This window comes from Sapajus apella, unplaced genomic scaffold (genome assembly GCF_009761245.1).
Source record: "Sapajus apella isolate SASKATOON/1434 unplaced genomic scaffold, GSC_monkey_1.0 scaffold61, whole genome shotgun sequence".
In the NCBI taxonomy this organism is placed as follows: domain Eukaryota; kingdom Metazoa; phylum Chordata; class Mammalia; order Primates; family Cebidae; genus Sapajus; species Sapajus apella.
Genome location: NW_022437001.1, coordinates 13247892 through 13268619, shown reverse-complemented (window position 1 = coordinate 13268619; position 20728 = coordinate 13247892). Strand labels below are relative to the sequence as shown.

The 20728-nt window shown below is 43.6% G+C and overlaps 1 protein-coding gene across 1 annotated transcript in view; it reads right to left on the bottom strand.

Annotated features, from left to right (window-relative positions):
- Positions 1-12075: 12075 nt before the first annotated feature.
- Positions 12076-20728, bottom strand: part of SETD7 (SET domain containing 7, histone lysine methyltransferase) — a 51853-nt gene continuing 43200 nt past the window's right edge. The window contains exon 8 of the mRNA XM_032246524.1: positions 12076-17888. Within this exon, the coding sequence (XP_032102415.1) occupies positions 17708-17888 (181 nt within the window). The 3' untranslated portion in view covers positions 12076-17707. The remainder of the gene's footprint in view (positions 17889-20728) is intronic.

Genomic DNA, 20728 nt, shown 5'->3' with positions numbered 1-20728 from the left:
CATTTTTCTAAATCTTCTCCACCCACTCTCTTTTGCTGGCTCTGACTTTTCACTGGGTCAGAGGCTCTAAGGTTGGAACCTGATGTTCCACGTGGACTGTGTTATGGCTGTTCTTCTACAGAGTAAAGTGCATGAACTGAAATAGCTATTGACTGCTCGGAAGTCACTCAATTTCAGGTTTCTGGCTGTGTTCCACATAGCTGTGGGTTCTGTAAATCTTACCTAGTTAAGTTGTGTTCCTTTACACACACACACACACGGGGTGGGGGGAGAGAGAGAGTACTATAATAATTCTAATAATTCTAATGTGTAAAAAAATGTCAGAGGCCAAGCACAGTGGCCTATAATCCCAGCACTTTGGGAGCTGAGGTGGGAGGATCACTTGAGGCCAGGAGTTCAAGACAAGCCTGGGAACCATGGCAAGGCCCTATCTCTAAAAAAAAAAAAAAAAAAAAAAAAAAAAATAGCCAGGCACGGTGGCATGCACCTGTAGTCCTTGCTACTTAGCAGGCTGAGACAGGAGGATCCCTTGAGCCTAAGAGGTGGAGGTTGCCATGAGTTATGATCATGCCACTGCACTCCAGCCTGGACGACAGAGCAAGACCTTGTCTCTTAAGAAAAGAGAAGAAAAAAATAAATTTCAAGAAATGTTTCTAGTATCTCCATTCTATTGGGATAAGAGTTAGTATCCTGTTAGGGGTCAACATCAGTCAGTATGGGGTGGACACATCTTCCCCAGTATATGTCCCACTCACATGGTAAGCTTGAATATGAACCCATTTTTAATTTCAGGTTCCATTTTAAGGTACTTAAGACTTCTCTGTTTTGGAGAAACTTTATTTATCTGTTCCAGATAGGAGTTGGACTCTAGAGTCTAAAAAGAAACTCAGCTAGCTGGTGGGTAAAGTCATCCACATACTTGATTTAATTCTGTATACTTTGTGCAAATGATTAACTAGACGGTAACTTCCCCCGAGGAGCCTCAACACTTTCACTACACCATGGTTGACATTTTAAAACATGGAACAGCCACGTGCAGTCCTGCATGCCTGTAATCCCATCTACTCAGGAAAATGAGGCATGAGAATGACTTGAGGCCAGGAGTTTGAGACCAACTTGGATAACATAGCAAGACACCATCTCAAAATATATAAATAAATGAGGAAAAATGTGATAGGTCAGAATACACAATTAGATTAATTTAGTAGTAATAATTTTTTTTTTTTTTTTTTGAGAAGGAGTCTTTCTCTCGTTGCCCAGGCTGGAGCGCAGTGGCGCCATCTCGGCTCACTGCAACCTCCACCTCCTGGGTTCAAGTAATCCTCTTGCACCAGTCTCCTGGGTAGCTGGGATTACAGGTGCCTGCCACCATGCCTGGAAAATTTTGAGTAGAGACAGGGTTTCACGATGCTGGCCAGGCTGGTCTCGAACTCCTCACCTGAGGTGATCCATCTGCCTCAGCCTCCCAAAGCGCTGGGATTACAGGTGTGAGCCACCGCACCTGACCAGTACTAATGATTTTGTAACCCATGTTTTACAGACAACTGTGCTCCAGGCAGAGAGATTATAAAGAACTATATGACACAAAAATGCTTCTGTTTGTTTTAAAAGATAAACCAGTTTTGTTCAACTTCGTTTACGGCAGGCTCTAGAAGTGCTATTAGGCCTCTTACAATTTGAGCTTATTTAAAAATAAAGAACAGGTGCAGCGGCTTGCGCTTGTAATCCCAACACTTTGGGAGGCAGAGGCAGGTGGATCATCTGAGGTCGGGAGTTCGAGACCAGCCTGACCAACATGGAGGAAACTTCTCTCTACTAAAAATGCAAACTTAGCTGGCATGGTGGCACATGCCTGTAATCTCAGCTACTCAGGAGGCTGAGGCAGGAGAATTGCTTGAACAACTGGGAGGCGGAGGTTGTGATGAGTCCAGAGCATGCCATTGCACTCCAGCCTGGGCAACAAAAGAGAAACTCTATCTCAAATAAATAAATAAATAGAAAAAAAAATAGAAATCCCTAGAAATGGTGTATTAATTTAGTTAATCAAAGTTCAACTGATGATAGGAAAGAACATCAGCTGAGTTTTCATGTTTGTTTTTTCAAAGTGTTGTCATCCTTTCCCTGGAGTTCTTTGTCTTACAGCATGTCAGAAACAGTATGAGAATAAATCCTCACCACAAGAGGGAGCTGGACCATGAAGAAATTAATGGATTGTTTTGGAAATAGAAATAAAAACTGGGAAAGTGCAGGAGATTTACGGTAAGATCACCAGTATCATCAGTGCTGACAGTTATTTGCACTGAGTGATGACTTCATTCTTTCAGTTACTCAGACCAAAACTGTGGAGTTCATCCTTGATTCCTTACTTCCTGTTATATTAAGCTTGTCTTTTAATGCTGACGCATTGACATCTAGGGTCTTGCGGACTCTGGAGGGACTAACTGATTCCTGGAGATAGCAAAGGCCTAGTGCCTTTCACGCGCAACCTAACCAAATCAGCCTCTGCGCCTGCAACCACTTCCTTCCTAGGCCTCTTCCATTCCATGCCACCATCACCCCAGGCCCAAGTACCAGACAGCTAAAGATAGCCTGTACACCCCAGAGTCTACTGAAGTTATTCAAGCTGGCCAATCCCAGGCCTGCTGGCTCTGCCTCTCCGTTCCTTCCAGCAGACACCACAATGCAGGCTCTTGCCCATGTCTTCTCTTCACTCCATCTACCTCCTACCTGATCCTGGTGCCGCTCCATGTGGCCCTGTAACATGGTGTGCCCCTTCCTTTTGGGAACTGTGAGTAACAAACTATGTTGGGGTTCAGAAAACAATACCCAATGTTGTCTCAATGAAAAACATTGAGATACCATCTCACGCCAGTTAGAACGACGATCATTAAAAAATCTGGAGACAACAGATGCTGGAGAGGATGTGGAGAAATAGGAACACTTTTACACTGTTGGTGGGAGTGCAAATTAGTTCAACCATTGTGAAAGACAGTGTGGCGATTCCTCAAGGACCTAGAAATAGAAATTCCATTTGACCCAGCAATCCCATTACTGGGTATATATCCAAAGGGTTATAAATCGTTCTACTATAGGGACACGTGCATACGAATGTTCATTGCAGCACTGTTTACAATAGCAAAGACCTGGAACCAACCCAAATGCCCATTGATGATAGACTGGACAGGGAAAATGTGGCATATATACACCATGGAATATTATGCAGCCATCAAAAACGATGAGTTTGTGTCCTTTGTAGGGACATGGATGAACCTGGAAACCATCATTCTCAGCAAACTGACAGAAGAGCAGAAGATCAAACACCACATGTTCTCACTCATAGGCGGGTGTTGAACAATGAGAACACATGGATGCAGGCAGGGGAGCACTACACACTGGGGTCAGTTGGGGGGAAATGGGGGAGGGACGGTGGGAGGTGGGGAGCTTGGGGAGAGAGAGCAAGGGGAGAGATGCCAGATGTAGGTGAAGGGGAGGAAGGCAGCAAATCACACTGCCACGTGTGTACCTATGCAACAATCTTGCATGTTCTTCACATGTACCCCAAAACCTAAAAGGCAATAAAAATAAATAAATGGGGAAAAATAAAAAGAAAATAATACCCAAAAATGAAGGCCTCAGAGGCAGCCTCAGGAGCAAAAGTTTTTCTCTGACTTTTTCCTACTCTCCTGTCTCTGAGTCCCATCCTTCCCAGAGGCTGCCTATAGACCCCATGGCAGGTCATGGCAACCAGAACGATTTTTCCCCAAAGCCAGCTGTAAAACCTAAAAATAGTACTCTAACTTTCCTTCTGCCTTTCTGTGTAGAAACTGACCATAAATAAATTCTCTCACGTCTGTAATCCCAGCACTTTTGGAGGTCAAGGTGGGTGGATCGCTTTAGCCAGGAGTTCCAACCAGCCTGGCCAACATGGCGAAATCCCATTTCTACTACAAATACAAAAATTAGGCACGATAATTATTTGAACCCGGGAGTTGGAGGTTGCTGTGAGCCATGATTGTGCCACTGCACTCCAGCCTGAGTAACAAAGCAAGACGCCATCTCAAAAAAAAAAAAAAAAAAAAAAAAAAGAAAAGAAAAGAAAAGAAGAAGAAGGAAAGAAATTATCTGACCTACCTTGTTTGACTATAGTCAGAAGACCCCCGGAAGTTGCCTTTGTGAAAATTATAGTCAGGGAAATCTGACATAACTATCTTGCTTCTACCAGGATAACCTGCTTTTGCTCATTCTTGTGTGGAGGCCATAAAAGTCCTTTCCTTGAACTGGTCCCCTCCTTGTTTAAAAATGGAAATCTAATTTGTAAAGACTAACGAACAGACACGAGGTTAGAATTATGGTACAGGCTTGAACTTTGCTAAAGAATAGGCTGAGTTAAACAATAACCTGCTCTTGTCAAGCTTGTTTTTCTATAAGTTAGGTTATAAAAATGACCACTTCTATAAGTTGCTCACTGCCCCAGAATCACAAGATTTATAACTTCCCCAACTACTTCTATAAATAACATTACTACTGTGAAACCGGAAGAACTGGTCTTTGAGATATTTTTCAGATTTAGCAATTCAGCAGATCAAGAGATGCCACTTGGTTCAAAGATCACCCCTCTCCAGGAACTGATTCAGCTGCATGAAGACAGTTTAGACACACCTGTGAATTTATCCACAGCCAGTCAAGCCTTTCGGTTCACCAGCCCCCTTCCCGTCAAAGTACCCTGAAAAACCCTAGCCTTTGAATTCTTGGGGAGGCAGATTTGAGAAATGTCTCCTTTCCTCCTGCTTGGCTGGCCCTGTGATAATTAAATTCTTTCTTTGCTGCAACATCTGCTGTTCTCAGTGCATTGTTTTTTTCAGGACAGTGGGCAAGAAGAACCCATCGGGTTGTGGTAACCCTGCCCCATACCCAGCAGCAAGGAATGCCTGCTTAGAGAGGCCAAGAAGAACCTAGACAGAGACGCTTTGCTAGGTTTCCCCACTCAGTCTGTTAGCATTAAATCCTATCCTTTTTGTCCAATGGTATGTCATACTTCATTGAACCTAAGCATAAAAATGGCCAATTTCCCCTGTATCTTTGCATCTTCATTCTAAAGGCTCCTGTGTATACACATTAAATAAATGTGTGTTTTTTCTCCAATTAGTCTGCCTTTTGATTTCGAGTTTATTTTTCAGCAAGTTTCAGAGGGCCAAAGGGAATTTTGCCCTATTTTTCTTTCTTTTTTTTTTTCTGAGATGGAGTAGTCTCCTCTGTCACCCAAACTGGAGTGCAGTGACGAAATCTCGGCTCACTGCAACCTCCACCTCCCGGTTCAAGTAACTCTACCTCAGTCTCCCGAGTAGCTGGGGTTACAGGCGCCCCCCCACCACGCCCGGCTAATTTTTGTATTTTTAGTGGAGACAGGGTTTCATCCATCTTGGTCAGGATGGTCTTGAACTCCTGACCTCATGATCCACCCACCTCGGTCTCCCAAAGTGCTGGGATTACAGGCGTGAGCCACTGCAACCGGTCTACACTATTTTTCAGCGGCATTTGTCTCCTAATCTGTTGGCCTTACCACACCTAAATAATAATTGAAATGCCTAATGCCACACCTCAGCACATTCTATTGTTCCTTCCTAGGATGCACCCCAATTCAACCCCTTCTCCTCACCTTGGCCCCTCTGTCCTGCCCACCGTCATCATGAACCCCCGGCTTTGACCTGGGTCCCTACTCCCACTCCAGCCTATTCTCAGCGCAACAGTCTGAGTGATCCTCTTACACATGCGAGGAAGATTTTGTTACTCTTCTCTTTAGATCCCTCCAATGAAAGAACTAATAGCAATTAAAATTTCAAAAGTATTTTCAGAAACTGCAGTAAACAAAGCTGATGTTTTTTGTTTTGCTTTGTTTTGTTCTTTTGAGATGGAGTTGTGCTCTGTCACCCAGGCTGGAGTGCTGTGGTGCGATCTCAGCTCACTGCAACCTCTGCCTCCCAGGTTTAAGCGACTCTGTCTCAGCCTCCTGAGTAGCAGGGATTACAGGAGTATGCCACCACACCTGGCTAATTTTTGTATTTTTAGTAGAGACTAGGTTTGGCCATGTTGGTAAGCCTGGTCTCGAACTCCTGACCACAGGCAATCTGCCTGCCTTAGTCTCCCAAAGTGCTGTGATTACAGGTATGAGCCACTGCACCTGGTCAGTGTTCTTAAAAACAAAGAAAAGTATTTTTACTTCACTAGTTGGCTTCCCCTCTCACTTCTGAGTTTAAAACAAAGTCCTTAGAATGATGTTCGGGCCTCATGTAGAATTTGATTCTCTGCTTTCCCCATTGGCCAATCCCCTGGCCTCCTGAGCTTCCCTGGGCATTCCCACCCACCTCAGGTGGTGGCTCTCTGCGGCCTAATTCAGCCTGAAATGTTTTTCCCAGAATCCCCATAATCTGTTCACTTTCTCAGGAAGTGAAATCTTCCCTGAACTTCCCCAACAAAAAAATAGCACCCCTCTTGGCCCTGTACACCTTCCCACCCTCCTTATTCCCCTCTATTTGCCCCATACCACTTACCCGAGCACATACAGTCATTTACTTGCTTCTTATCAGTTTCTGCCACTAAAATGCAAGCTCCACAAAGGCAGGAATTTTGTTTTTATTCACTGCTAATTTGCTAATGGCCCAGAAGAGGGTCTGCTATATGGTAAAGCTTAAGAAATATGTGCTGAATTTGGATAAAGCTGGAGGCCATTATTCTAAGTGAAGTAACTCAGGAGTGAAAAACTAAAACCCGTTATGTTTTCACTTACAAGTGGGAGTTAAGCTATTAGTACACAGAGGCAGCCTGAGTGATAGAATGGACTTCAGAGACTCAGAAGGGGGAGGGTGGCAGGATCTAGGGATAAAAATCTACGTATTAGGTGCAATGTACATTACATAGGTGATAGATAGGTGCACTAAAAATTCACCACTTGTACCCTAAAAGCTATTGAAATAATTTTTTTTTTTTAAATAAAAAGGTACTCCAGGCCAGGCATGGTGGCTCACACCTGTAATCCCAGCACTTTGGGAGGCCGAGGTGGGTGGATCACGAGGTCAGGAGTTCAAGACCAGCCTGGCCAACATGGTGAAACCCCATCTCTACTAAAAATACAAAAATTAGCCGTGCTTCGTGGCACGTGTCTGCAATCCCAGCTACTCAGGAGACTGAGGCAGGAGAATCGCTTGAACCTGGGAGGCAGAGGTTGCAGTGAGCTTAGATCATACCACTGTACTCCAGCCTGGGAGACTGAAGGAAAGAGGGGAGAAGAGGGGAGGGGAGAGGAAGGGAGGGGAAGGCTCTAGCTCAGTTCCCACATTACATGCTTGTAGAGTGCTTGTGTGCATCCAGGAAGATATGCTTAGTAATACCCACAAAGCATATCATCTAAGAGAGAGGCAAATTAGGTGCTTCATTCATTAAACAATCAAGAACACATAATAATGGCCTGGCAGTGTCCATCCATGTGTTGCAGAGCAAGTGGGACAGGGCAGGTCCCGAAGAGTCAGGCCAGGCTTCCTGGGGCAGGGGGTTTTCATGGGGAACTTCTTGGAAGGAGGCTATGCCTGGAAAGGTGGCATCCCAGAGCAGGTGGGACAAAGTTAGTGAGCTCACTCCATGGGTCAAAACTCAATCTTTCTTCCCCCTAGTTATCATTATAGTTTAATTTTGCAAATAGAAAAACTGAGGCACCAGAAAGTTATGTCACACAGCTAAAAATTGCAAGGCTGGGATTTCAACCTAAGATGGTTGCCAGAATTCTCCTAATCATTACAATCTACTGACTCCCATTCAAGCATTCAGTCTACAAGTATTTATTGAGTGCTTACTGTGTACCACATGTTAAGGATATGTTAGTGAATGAAACAAACTAAAATCCCTGTCTATTCTAGAGGGAGGAGAAAGACAGTAAGTAATAAACATAATATAACCAAGTTCTACAGTATGCTAGAAGGTAATGAAAAGCATGGTGAAAAACAAAGGAAGGTGAAGTGGACTCAGAATGCTCGGGGAGGAGAATGTTGCACTTTTTAAGTGGGGTGGTCAGTGAAGTCCTCCTGCAGCAAAGACTCGAAGGGCACAAGGGCAGAGCCTGTGGCTCTCTGGGAGAAAGACACACCTGGGAGGGGAGCAAGCCTGGCTCTCCTGGACTGCAAGGGGATGGGTGTCGCTGGAGCACAGGAAGGAAGAGGGAGAGAGGGCATGCAGACACTCAGTCTTCTGAACGCCACAGCATCCTGTGCAGCAAGTGTAATCCTTGTTTGCCAGAGAGCAGCTGAAAGCCCAGTGTCACACAGACAGTGGCAAAGCCAAGTGAAACCAGTTTGACTCCAGATCCCAAGTCCTTTCCACCACACAACCTTCCCTCTGCCACTGCAGAGAGGCAGGAAGAGAGAAGCAGAGGTGGGCAGAGTGAAACTTCATCACAGGGGATGCTTCACGTGGTGGAGGGAAACAGTGAGAAATAAGATGGGACGGAGAGGCTATGCTGGAAACCCCGGCAGAGGAGGTGGAAGTTTGGGGGCAGGATAGAAATTGGCTGAGAATAAAATTATAAGAAGCTGGTCTGTGTGTTGCATGGATTGGATCAAAGAGGGACCCAATTACAGAGATCAGTGGATTGGCAGGCTAAGTGGATGATGATCAAGGGAAAGGAAGACACAGGATATTAAAGGTTGGCCTAAACCCATGGAGAGCAAGAGGAGGGAAGGGCAGGAGGAGAGAGTGCTCCCATAAGTATGGTTAGGAGAGCAGCCGAGAGCCTAGCTGCCCTTCCTTCCTGTCTTCCTTCCTGCCCACCTTCCTTGCTTCCTGCCTGCCTGCCTGCCTGCCTGCCTGCCTTCCTGCCTTCCTGCCTTCCTTCCCTCCCTCCTTCCTTCTTTGACAGAGTCTCGCTCTGTCACTAGGCTGGAGTGCAGTGGCACAATCTTGGCTCACTGTAATCTCCACCTCCAGGTTCAAGCGATTCTCCTGCTTCAGCCTCCCAAGAGCTGGGACTACAGGCTTGCACCACCATGCCTGGCTAATTTTGGTATTTGTCTTAGAAACAGGGTTTCACCATGTTGGTTAGTTTGGTTTCAATCTCTTGACCTCGTGATCTGCCCACCTTGGCCTCCCAAAGTGCTGGGATTATAGGCATGAGCCACTGTGCCTGGCCAGTTTTTCTTTCTGTAAAATGGTGTGATAACAGTATCTATATCATATGGTTGCTGAAAAGATTAAATGAATAAACACTTAAAACTGCCTGATAAATTCTAGAAAAATAACTTTTTGTAGACACTCCTCCACAGTCCCTGCTGATAAATTCTCTAAATTGATGTGAATTATTTTTAAAAATCCATTTATTTAATTTCTTTGAAGAGGCTAACCTTCATTCTTCTCCGAGGAAAATAAGAAAATAAAACCCATGACGCAGCTCAGGCAGACGCTGTGGGTGGTCAGCCCAACTATCACTTCCCTTTCCTACTTGCTGGGAGAGCCCCAAACTGGTTCAGGCCACACAGCCATATGCTTCACTCATATAATCATAGTGCCCCTATAGCCATTGCCAGTGATTGGCTTAGGTTTCCTCAATGATAGAGGCCATAGAAGAGACTTTCCTTTTCATCCATTGGATGCTGCCAAATCTGGCTGTGATGTCTGAAACCCAGGCAGCCATGTTGTGGCTGTGAGGTGAGCTAGCCGTGGAAGGCAAAGCAGACAAGCTGAGAATGGCAGAGCAGAAAGGCAGGAAGAACTTAGTGGAGCCGCTGAATTAACTGTAGGGCCACCCAGCACTTCTTGTTATGTGAGACAGTAAACCTTCTTTGTTCCTTAGGCCGTATTTAGTTGGGCTTTGATGTTTCTTGAAGCTGGAAGCATTCTGATACTTACAGAAGTAAAAATTTGGTAGCAATCTAGATGGATCCATTAATTTTTTTCTACATATATTATAAGAAGTGAAACTCTAAATTCAAAACCCTGGCTTTGGTTTTTGCAAATAAACAAAACTGAAGGAAAAACACATTTACCGAGCATACTGCTATGTTGCGGGGGAATTATATTTATCATTATATATATATATATATATATATATGCAGGGTAACAGTCATTTTCTGAAACACTTTCGGAGCAGAACCATCTTTTCTGTTTTTTCTTTTTTCTTAGCTTCAAGAAGAGGAACAGAATTTTTTCTTCTTTCTCTCATTTTTCAAAGAGAGCCTTTTAATTGAGCAACCCCAAATCACTGATGCTGAGTTGAAACGAAATGAAACTATAGCATACCATCCTTCTGATGGCTGTTACCTAGTTCTAGACATGACTGCTGAAATAATTTCACATTTAATATAAACTAGCAGGCTGAATGATTCCGAACATTTAAACCCAAAGGCAGACATTAGTAACCATCCCATTTATACTAACGGAATGGTTACTAATTTTGTCTAACATAGTTTGATCTTGATTTTCGCATTACTTCATTCTACAACCCTTGGGCCCAAATCAATCATCTTAACCCATGAAGTTGCCCAATCTTTCACTTTCAAGGCTAGCCTCTTAAGCTTACCTCAATTTGTATTAAAACTTTAATCCTGTATTCCCCTTTCCCACAAGGAGGAAGAATATTCATATTGTGATGTGACCCATATGTATTAGAGGGTGAAGCCCTGCCTGAAAGATCTAGCATGTGGATGTGCCTGTGCAGGTGCAAAAGGTAATCCGACATCAGTTTGGACTCAGTCAACTCATTCGTTTCTGTTTCCTTCCATCCATTGAAGGCAGCATAATAAAATCAAGGACTGGGCAACTCAGGGAGGTAAAATAAAGCAGGAGATCTCATGGCCTGCTTCAGTTTGAGGCCTAACTGTGCCTTGTGTAGCCCTGCCAAACTTCCTAGAGTTCACTGCTTTGGGGTCCTGGGCAGAAGGCCCAGCTAATAATGAGGTACTATGCTGACTCCCTTTGTCATTGGCTTTTGTGCTTTAGAAATGTATACTGGCTGGGTGCGGTGGCTCATGTCTATTACAGGATGCGGGAGACCAAGATGAGTGGTTCATTTGAGGTCAGGAGTTTGAGACCACCCTTGCCAACATGGTGAAACCCCCGTCTTTACTAATACAAAAATTAGCTGGGTGTATGCCCCTGTAATCCTAGCTACTTGGTAGGCTGAGGCAGGAGAATCATTTGAATTTCAGAGGTGGAGGCTGCAGTGAACCAAGATTGCACCACTGCACTCCAGCCTGGGCAACAGAATGAGTCTTCATCTCAGATTAAAAAAAAAAAAAAAAAAATTGCCAGGCGCGGTGGCCCACGCCTGTAATCCCAGAACTTTGGGAGGCCGAGGCGGGTGGATAACCTCAGGTCGGGAGTTTGAGGTAAACATGGAGAAATCCCATCGCTACTAGAAATACAAAATTAGCCGGTGTGGTGGCGCGTAACAGTAATCCCAGCTACTTAGGAGGCTGAGGCAGGAGAATTGCTTGAACCTGGGAGGCAGAGGTTGCAGTGAGCTGAGATTGTGTCATTGCACTCCAACCTGGGAAACAAGAGCAAAACTCTATCTCAAACAAAACAAAACAAAACAAAACAAAACAAAACAAAACAACAAAACAAAACAAAAAAAAACTGTTGACTGTGATTAGGGCAGGAATAAGGATTGCCGGGGTCCTAAGCTCAGACTCACGCTCAGACTGCCAAAATCTACCACAACGTGTAACAAAATCTATTTTCTTTAAATCATGGATTGAAATTTCCTGTATTTCAGCTATTTTCCCTGATCATCTCATTTGCAATCCATACCCCTAACACGTATGAATTTAGTCAAACACTTTCTGTTGGTGTGGCTAATCCTTCTGGATTTATGGGTGTATGTGGAGTCATATCAAATGCATAGCAAGCTCCAAGCTTTTCAGACTCACCCTCAGCTCTTAATAGAATGCTCTGAAAATGATAAATGGATAATAATATTTTAAAAAAACTTAAAATGGGAAGTTCACTTAGTAACTTAAATATACAGATAGACACATTATACGAAAACCATTACTGCTTTTTTAACCTGGATGACCAAAGGAAGACAACGACAGATGATTGTATATTTTGTTTAATACTTGCATTGTTTCTATAGCGCAATTATAGCAGTCTTTAAATTTACTTTCATAACAAATATTTGTCAAGTTTTGTTTCAGAAACATTTTTCCTACTCTCTTGCATCATGCACCCAGACACACTACAAAAAACTCATTCATAACACAGTAAGGGCAAACATTATTCATGTAAACATCTTTCATTAATTTCCCATAATTTAAAAAAATCATAGAATTATAGATATTGAATAAGGCTCATAGATTTAGTTCAAATTCCGCAAGAGACCAAAGGTGCTCATTAACTGTGATGGGGTTAACTTTTGGTTGCAATAAATGCTGAAAGCATACCCCTGGCTTCTACCCTTAAACATACCTCACAACCTAATAAATGTATTTCAGAATAAAAAGGGAACATAGAAAACCCAGGAGGAAACTTTTGAAGAAGGGAGCTCAGAATCATGGACATAATTTTCCAATATGATAAGCAGGCATTACATAGTCCCTATAGCTTCCTAATATATGAATCAAGGTTAATTATTGTAATCCAAAATGTAACCAAATAGATATGTTAAGATACATTGGCATGTGTGTTCGTATTGCTACTATACACAGTGCAAATTTGTCTTAATATGAATCATTTCATTATATCCAGGACCAAAGTGGAAAAAAAAACAACAAAAAACCCCAGTTAAGTTGAATCATCATAAAGGAGTTTTTTTTGTTTGTTTGATTTTGTTTTTTTCAGTAACATAAGAGTCAGGAGAGTTGGGAGGTATGTCCTAGGGATGTGATTGGTCTTGGTATTAAACAACTTTGAACAACTGTGTGTAAAGTCACAGACAGAGGAAGCAAGGATTTTTGTTATCGGAGGACGTCTGTCTCTCTGGTTGGAAGTTTGGTGCTTGGGTGCATAGTCTTCCAGAGCTGAGACAGGAAATGTACTGTGCTGAGAAATGGGCCCCTTGCCAGCTGCTCCCTTCTCCTTCCTCTCTGCGAGGCGGAAGTCAGAAGGTAGAGATTGCTGGCAAAACCGTGAAGTCCCACCCTGGGGTCTGAACCCCAACTCCACTGAGGGCAGCCTCCCTGACATGTGTGACTAGGCAGTAAGGGTGGCGGTTGATGGTGGCCGGGAAACCCAGTTCCGAGGTTCACATGGCCAAGTCTGGCTTCTGATTCTGCTGCCCTGCAAAGAAATTGTGCTCCAGATAACTGCACCGGTGTCTCTAATGCCTCTGATTCACTCTCAGGCCCCTCAAAGGCCTGCAGTGATATCACTAAAAAGGTGAACACACCTCCATTAGCACCTAACTTCCACCAGGAAGCGGCTGAGGCACTGGGGAAGCCTACAAGCTCTCTCCACGTCAGGTGCAACAACGCCGAGGAAGTTGCTGTGAGTCAGAGTTATTGTAGGCTTTTGATTTTTAAAAATCAAAATTGATCTGCATTACATCTCAATAGACTCAGATAATTCTCACCAAAATTTGTGTAATGTGTTTAAGTAGCACTGGAATAATTCAACTTCATTTAAATATATTCATTCTATCATGAAAATATTTCATACAAACATCTATTTACATACAAACACATTAAAATTTCTGAAAAGGGTTCCCATCCCTGTGGTTGTATGGCTTGAAATAGTTTCATTGCTTTGAATATGTATGCACACATTTGGCAAAAGAAAACTATTAAAATTTAGTATTTTTAAAATTAAAAAAAGTGACATCAAGATTCCAAATTCCTGAAGGGAAAGATAAAAGAAAAACAATAATAATCTATCAAGGTACCCCAAGTAGATGTAAATTTGATATATTTTGTGAACCTTTGATCTGTGGCAAGTAAACATTACAACTGTCAGTCTTGCAACATAGTTTTGCTTGTTTTTCTAAAACAAAAGATATCTGGATTCTAAGTAACTACTCTTAAGACAGAAGCTTGAGGCAACTGTTTTAAAACAAAGCAAAACAGAACAGGATACCTCTACCTTCTTGGAAGATTTTACATGCATGTTGCAGTGAGTGATTTAAATTTTCATATATTAAATGAAATTTACTAAAAGTGCCACATACTGTCTCCCAGAGAAGACAAACCTTTAATTCACTGTTTACAATTAATGCAATTTTAATAGTTACATTTAAATGTTAAAAATGGTTACACTGGCCTCATTGGCCTTTCTGGGTTGTTGGTGATAAGGAAAGAGTTTTTCAAGTGTGAAGAACCCCCATAGGGCAAATAGATTTAACTACAGTCCCAGACAGGTTCAAAGAGGTCTTGGAAAACTAATTTCCTTCTTAGTGTCTCAGGTAGATCAGGGATGAAGCAAGTTAAAATAAGAATAGGTACTACAAGACTCAAGTCCTCCTCACTGCTTTCTTTTTGATCTCATCATTCCTTTGTGTCGGAAATTCAATCTTTCCAGTTGTTTTTGTTAGTCCATTCAAATGTCCATTTGGGGACATGCTCCTACAGGTTAGTTCCTATTCCTAACTCTAACACAAGATAATATTTCATCACAGAAAAGATGCTAAGGGAAGATCTGATCATGCAGGAGTTGGACTGAGACAGCTCTGAGTGAATCCCCTTGAGATTACAGTGTCTCTCTCACACACACATGCACAGGCTCCTGCTGTTTTTCAGGAGAGCAAGAAGTTATTTCTTTATTCCCCACTACATGGAATCTTCCACGTCTGCTGTGATTCTGATGCTGATGAAATGACCAGATGCGTGGCTTCCTGACATAGTTCCTTCCCCAGCGGATGTAACATAAAAAACATGCATTCTGAGTATTCTTTTCCACTTGTGCTTAGGTTCAAACAAGGAACAAACCCTCCTGTTCTCAGCTGTTAATTCCTTATAGAACCTCCACTCCCTTGACTTCTTTCCCTACCTACAGAACTCAGTGAATCTCAAGCAACACTCTGATTCCAACCTGCAACGGAGCCTTATATTTGGGAGTATGTGTGTGTGAGGGGAGGGATGGGGGAGACAGAGCCAGAGACACAAGCAAACGGAGCGAGGGACACACAGAGGGAAAGCCAGATGGGGAGGGTCCCAAGGACATACCCACAGCCAGAGAGACCCACAAGAGGACAGCACAGAGGACTTGGAACAGGGAATAGGAGAGGGCAGCTGGGGCTGGACACCCAGGCGTTCTCACGTATCAGAGAGAAGAGGAAAGAGAGCCCAAAGGAGAAAGAAGAGCTGGAAGACACAGAAAGTATGAAGACAGTTGGGAGGAAGACACAGTCAGGCTCAGCATGGGTGCGTTGCTTCCTCTGATTTGTGTGGAGGTCACAGACATACTGCTGAGTTTTAAGCTCAGAGTGTTACCATTCAAAATCTCATCTGAAAAACTGATTAGCTGACTAATCACTACTTACAACTCTTCAGTTCCTTTTATCCAATTTTGAAAAAATTCCATTTGAATGGGATAATTAGAGTAGGCCTTAGGACAGAAATTGTACCCCACCACAGCCAGGACCAGAATGCTATCATCCTCAGGAATGAAATCATTCAGAGCATAGCTTTATGGGGGATGTGACTGGCACCATCCTCTCCCTGACCGCATTCTCTGCCCTGGATGCACAACCCACCTGAGTGAGGTGAATGCAAACCACCTTTCTCCTGAAGACAGCCACTCCCTTTGGGACACATTTAAATTAAAGCACCTATCAGAATACAAGTCCAGAGGCCCTGGCCCATCTGTCACAGTGTAGAACACGGTCTCTTTCTACAGAACAACAGTGACCCTATCCTGGTGCCTTTAAATCTAAAAGCTCTATTCGGTTTCCTTTGGTGGGCAATTTTTCTGAAAGCACTGACAACTTCCTCTAATGGGTGAACCATCGGCTTAAGCGTTCAAGCAGGAATCCAACTTGATCTCCCTGAAGCCATTGCCACCTAGCTGCAAAGCATGCAACCGAGTGCTCTATGAAGCTTGGCCTAGCAAAGAAGGGAAGGGCAACTCTGTCAGTGTGCCCAGGGGTCATCTGAACTGAAAGTCATGAGCAGTCTGGGATCAAGTACTTTTGTTGTAGTCTTCATAAAGCAATGTGCAACTGACAAGAAATAGCAAACTTCCTTCTGCCTATGTCTTTACTCTTCTCCCGCTGCAAACCTTCTCTCATCAGCCAGAGCTCACTATCTGCTACAGCTTGGAAGGCCTTAGCTTTCCAGACCACACTGACTCAGGTGACAGGAACCACAGCTGACAGCTGCAGATCAGAGCAACGGCTGCTCTCCAGTCCTTCCAGCCACCGCATCGAGGTGTCTAAAGGAGACACGGCTATGGCATGTGGTGAGGGTGCTTATGAAAAACAAAACTCTCAGAATTCATTCAGAGCCATCCCAGTGATGTTACAGATCTAATTAGCTAAACTAAAAAACAGGGGTTTTCTCCTTATTTCTGCAGTTGTGATGACACATGGCTGGCAAAATGGCTGAAATGCTATTGATAGTGTTGCTTTTAAACTATACAGGTGTTCAGTCTTAGTTTACAATGTTTTGAAGCAGGTAAGTGCTTTGAAATTACAATGATGAAGAGTTTTTGCATCAAGGTTTGATTTGTACTTAGTAATCAGTATGTCTGCCTTAGTAGTACTGAGTAAAAATAATTTTTTTGAATTCTGTTAGAATTCAAGTTTCTTATTTGACTTTTGAATTCAATGCACTGTGCCACAAACCTGACTGCGCTATGTTATGTACATTTAATGTGTACTCAAGGAGAAAAAAATTACTAGCACTATTGAAAATATTGCAAAATTGCCACAGTTACCGCTTAGAAATACTAATTTTCTTCTCTTCTTTCTTAAAGTATATATTACAACTCTTCCATAACTTAATGCAAACAAAGTAAATTCATTTCTTCTCACATCTTAAAGCAAAGATATCTTTGTTTACATGCGAGAATAATATTCTATAATAATACCCTGGCCCTATGAGCCAGTACTTTATATTAGGACATAATGATAAAATGATGATATAGAAAGAACCAGAGAGACCTACACACTGCTACTGATGCAAAAATCCATTTGGAAGTTTTCTCTTGTAAAGGCTATCTAAGATAGAGAATAGGACTGAGGGGTGAAATGACTTTAGAAGTGGGCTTCTATTCACTAGGAAAAAAACAAAGCCATTCTATTGCAAGATACAGATCAAAGGTTAAAAGGCAAATTATACTACATTTAGAGAATAAAGATGTAGTAATTCTCAACCCTCAATACGGCACATATGCAAGTGTGATAACACAGTTTGCACTGGCCATAGGAAAAAAACACTATGGAAAAACCACTGACTAAAAATGACTGAAATACCCCATTTCCCTGTTTCAGCCTAATCATTTGGCATCTCTGAATGTGGTACAGATTTAGACTTGAGCCACCAAAGAACATCACGCTGTCTATGTCAAATGCTCGACAATACCTCTCAGTAGGACGTTGTTGCAAGGCTAGCTAATTTTAAATCTGGTATGAGTAATACAGTCAAACCTAGTTAGTATGCGAGAAAGTCGTTGCTAACGCATGGTGAGAGGATGTGACATCACAGCATGAGCAGTCCCTGGTTGTCCGTTGTCGGATAAACGTAGTGCATAGATCCAAGGTTCTATTCCGGGTCTCTGAACCCCAAAGCCAGGCCTTTCACTTTTGCTGGGTGGCCTGGAAGGCCTTCAGCTCCACCTGGTACCACTCAGGGGCTTCAGGCCCACTCTTCCCGGGGGGGCTGTGGTCATAGCCATAGGCAACGGTGAGCTCCTCATCGGCCTCCACTGCTTTCAGGGTGCGGATGCATTTGATGGGCCCAAAACGGGGGTGGACAAACCTAAACATCAAGATGCATACAGTCATTCCTGGGCCAGATGAGGAGGTTGGAAGCAAAGGCTAGGGAGAGGCTGATACAGGAATCACCCCCAGGCGCTCTTCCCCAGCTTGCCTGGTAAGTGCCCAAAGTGTGGTCACCCAGCATCAGTTTCACCCGAGATGAAGCATCTCGGCCCCATCCCAGACCTGCTGGATTGGAATATGCATTTTAGCGACACCCCCAGGTGATCCACTGGTATATTAAAGTTTGAAAAGAACTGCTCTTTTTTTTTTTTTTAAAGCATATTTACCACCTTGCATTTATAAACCAACAATCATGATTACAACAAAAATCTGTCCTTAATGAGAAATCAGATCCAGTGTAGCCTGCCAGCATTTGCGCTTGTCTGGCCAGCAGCATCAGATTACCTGGCTGTACCTCAGGCAGTAGGCTTCACCAGAGTGCTTTTGGAGTTGTAAGAAAAAGTCCTGAGGATTTTTTTTTTTTTTAAGACAGAGTCTCACTGTGGCCCAGGCTGGAGTGCAGTGGCACGATCTTGGCTCACTGCAACCTTCAAGCGATTCTCCTGCCTCAGCCTTCCAAGTAGCTGGGACTACAGGTGCCCACCACCATGCCCAGCTAATTTTTTAAAAATTATTTTTAGTAGAGACAGGGTTTCACTGTGTTAGCCAGATGGTCTTGATCTCCTGACCTCATGATCCGCCCACCTTGGCCTCCTGAAGTTCTGGGATTACAGGGGTGAGCCACTGCACCCGGCAGCCCTGTGGATTTTCAAAGACAAAAACTCTGTATTCCACCCTATTCATTCTAGCATGAAAGTAGATGAAGACTTCTTCCCAAGAGGGAAGTCTAGACCTCTCTTCGAACGTGCTTATTTAGTATTTTCCTGTGAAGCATCCTGTGAAGGGAGCAGTATCTCCTCCCTATAACAAGTCCTCTCGGGACCAGAAACGAGGCTAACACTATGGCTATGTTCATTTGCCAAAGGCTCCCAGCCCTGTTCAACTGCACAGCTCCCTGCAGAACAGGCAGATAAATACGCAGTAAGTAGACTTAGCTCACCTAACAGCTGCTGAAAGGGATATATGTAAGGCCTGGCCAGGAAGATTTTTTTTTTTTGGAGACGGAGTTTTGCTCTTGTTATCCAGGCTGGAGTGCAATGGCGTGATCTCGGCTCACCGCAACCTCCGCCTCCTGGGTTCAGGCAATTCTCCTGCCTCAACCTCCTGAGTAGCTGGGATTATAGGCACACGCCACCATGCCCAGCTAATGTTTTTTGTATTTTTAGTAGATACGGGGTTTCACCATGTTGACCAGGATGGTCTCAATCTCTTGACCTCGTGATCCACCCGCCGCGGCCTCCCAAAGTGCTGGGATTACAGGCTTGAGCCACCGTGCCCGGCCAGGAAGGTTTTTATATGTGTCTAGTCAAATCAATCTTATTCATTTATAGTCTTTTTTTTTTTTTTGAGACAGAGTCTTGCTCTGTTGTGAAGGCTGGAGTGCAGTGGCACGATCTCGTCTCACTGCAACCTCCACCTTCCAGGTTCCAGCGATTCTCATGTCTCAGACTCCGGAGTAGCTGGGATTACAGGTGTGCACTACCATGCCTGGCTGATTTTTTTGTATTTTTAGTAGAGACGGGGTTTTGCCATGTTGGCCAGGCTGGTCTTGAACTCCTGGCCTCAAGTCATCGGCCCACCTTGGCCTCCCAAAGTGCTAGGATTACAGGTGTAAGCCACTGCACCCAGTTTATAGTCATATTTTGGACAAAGGTTGGCGAGACAGCAAAGGAGAAGGTTCCAGGCCCTAAATTAGATTGGTGCTTGGTGACCGGGCATGGTGGCTCATGCCTGTAATCCCAGCACTTTGGGAGGCCGTGGAAAGGACACCTAACTTGGTGTAAGAAGACTCTGGTGTGAGTCCTGATGCCACACATTTTTACTGCATCCTCTTGAAAAGTCCACCTCATATCTCTGAATCTCACTTTCCTCATTTGTAAAATCATGATAATACTAGTAACAGTTATCCCACAGGGTCTTTGTCATGACAAAATGGGCCCACATACAGAAAGCACCTTATGCGGTGCCTGGCACAAAGTAGGATTCCACTAATACTGGCTACTGCCTGCCCGCGAGCATGCATGTTTTGCCTATGTGAGCACACAAGTCAGCAGAATTATCAACCTGCACTCCACCACAAACAAGATGCATGGACTGTGGATTCAAGAATTCCTTATGAAAATCACAACTCTGCTTAAGTTGAAATATTTCATTTGGTTGGGTGCACGGCTCATGCCTGTAATCCCACCACTTTGGGAGGCTGAGGCGGGCAGACACCTGAGTTTGGGAGTTCAAGACTAGCCTAGGCAACATGGTAAAACTCTGTCTCTATCAAAAATACAAAACATTAGCCTGGGGGTGGTGGTGTGCACCTGTTGGTACCAGCTACTTGGGAGGCTGAGGTGGGAGGATCGTTTGAGCCTGAGAGGCAGAGGTTGCAGTGAGCTGATATCGGGCCACTGCACTCCAACCTGGATGACAGAGACCCTGGCTCGGGAAAAAAAAAAAAAATTAACATATTTCACTAAAAAAAAGTTCCTAAAATACAGCTCTGGTACACTGAAAAACAAAAACAAAAAACAGACCCTGTGTTTAATTTCCAGACCTAAAGCTTCTCTTATAATCCTCTTTTATTTTCATGTTCCTGCTCACTATCATCATCATTTTCAGAGTGTGGCTAACAGGCATACTGAAAAGAAAGAATCATTTCAGGTGTTGATTGTTAAAGATGGCCTGAAGACACAGCGGTTAAGAGCACTTAACCTCTCTGCCTCAGAG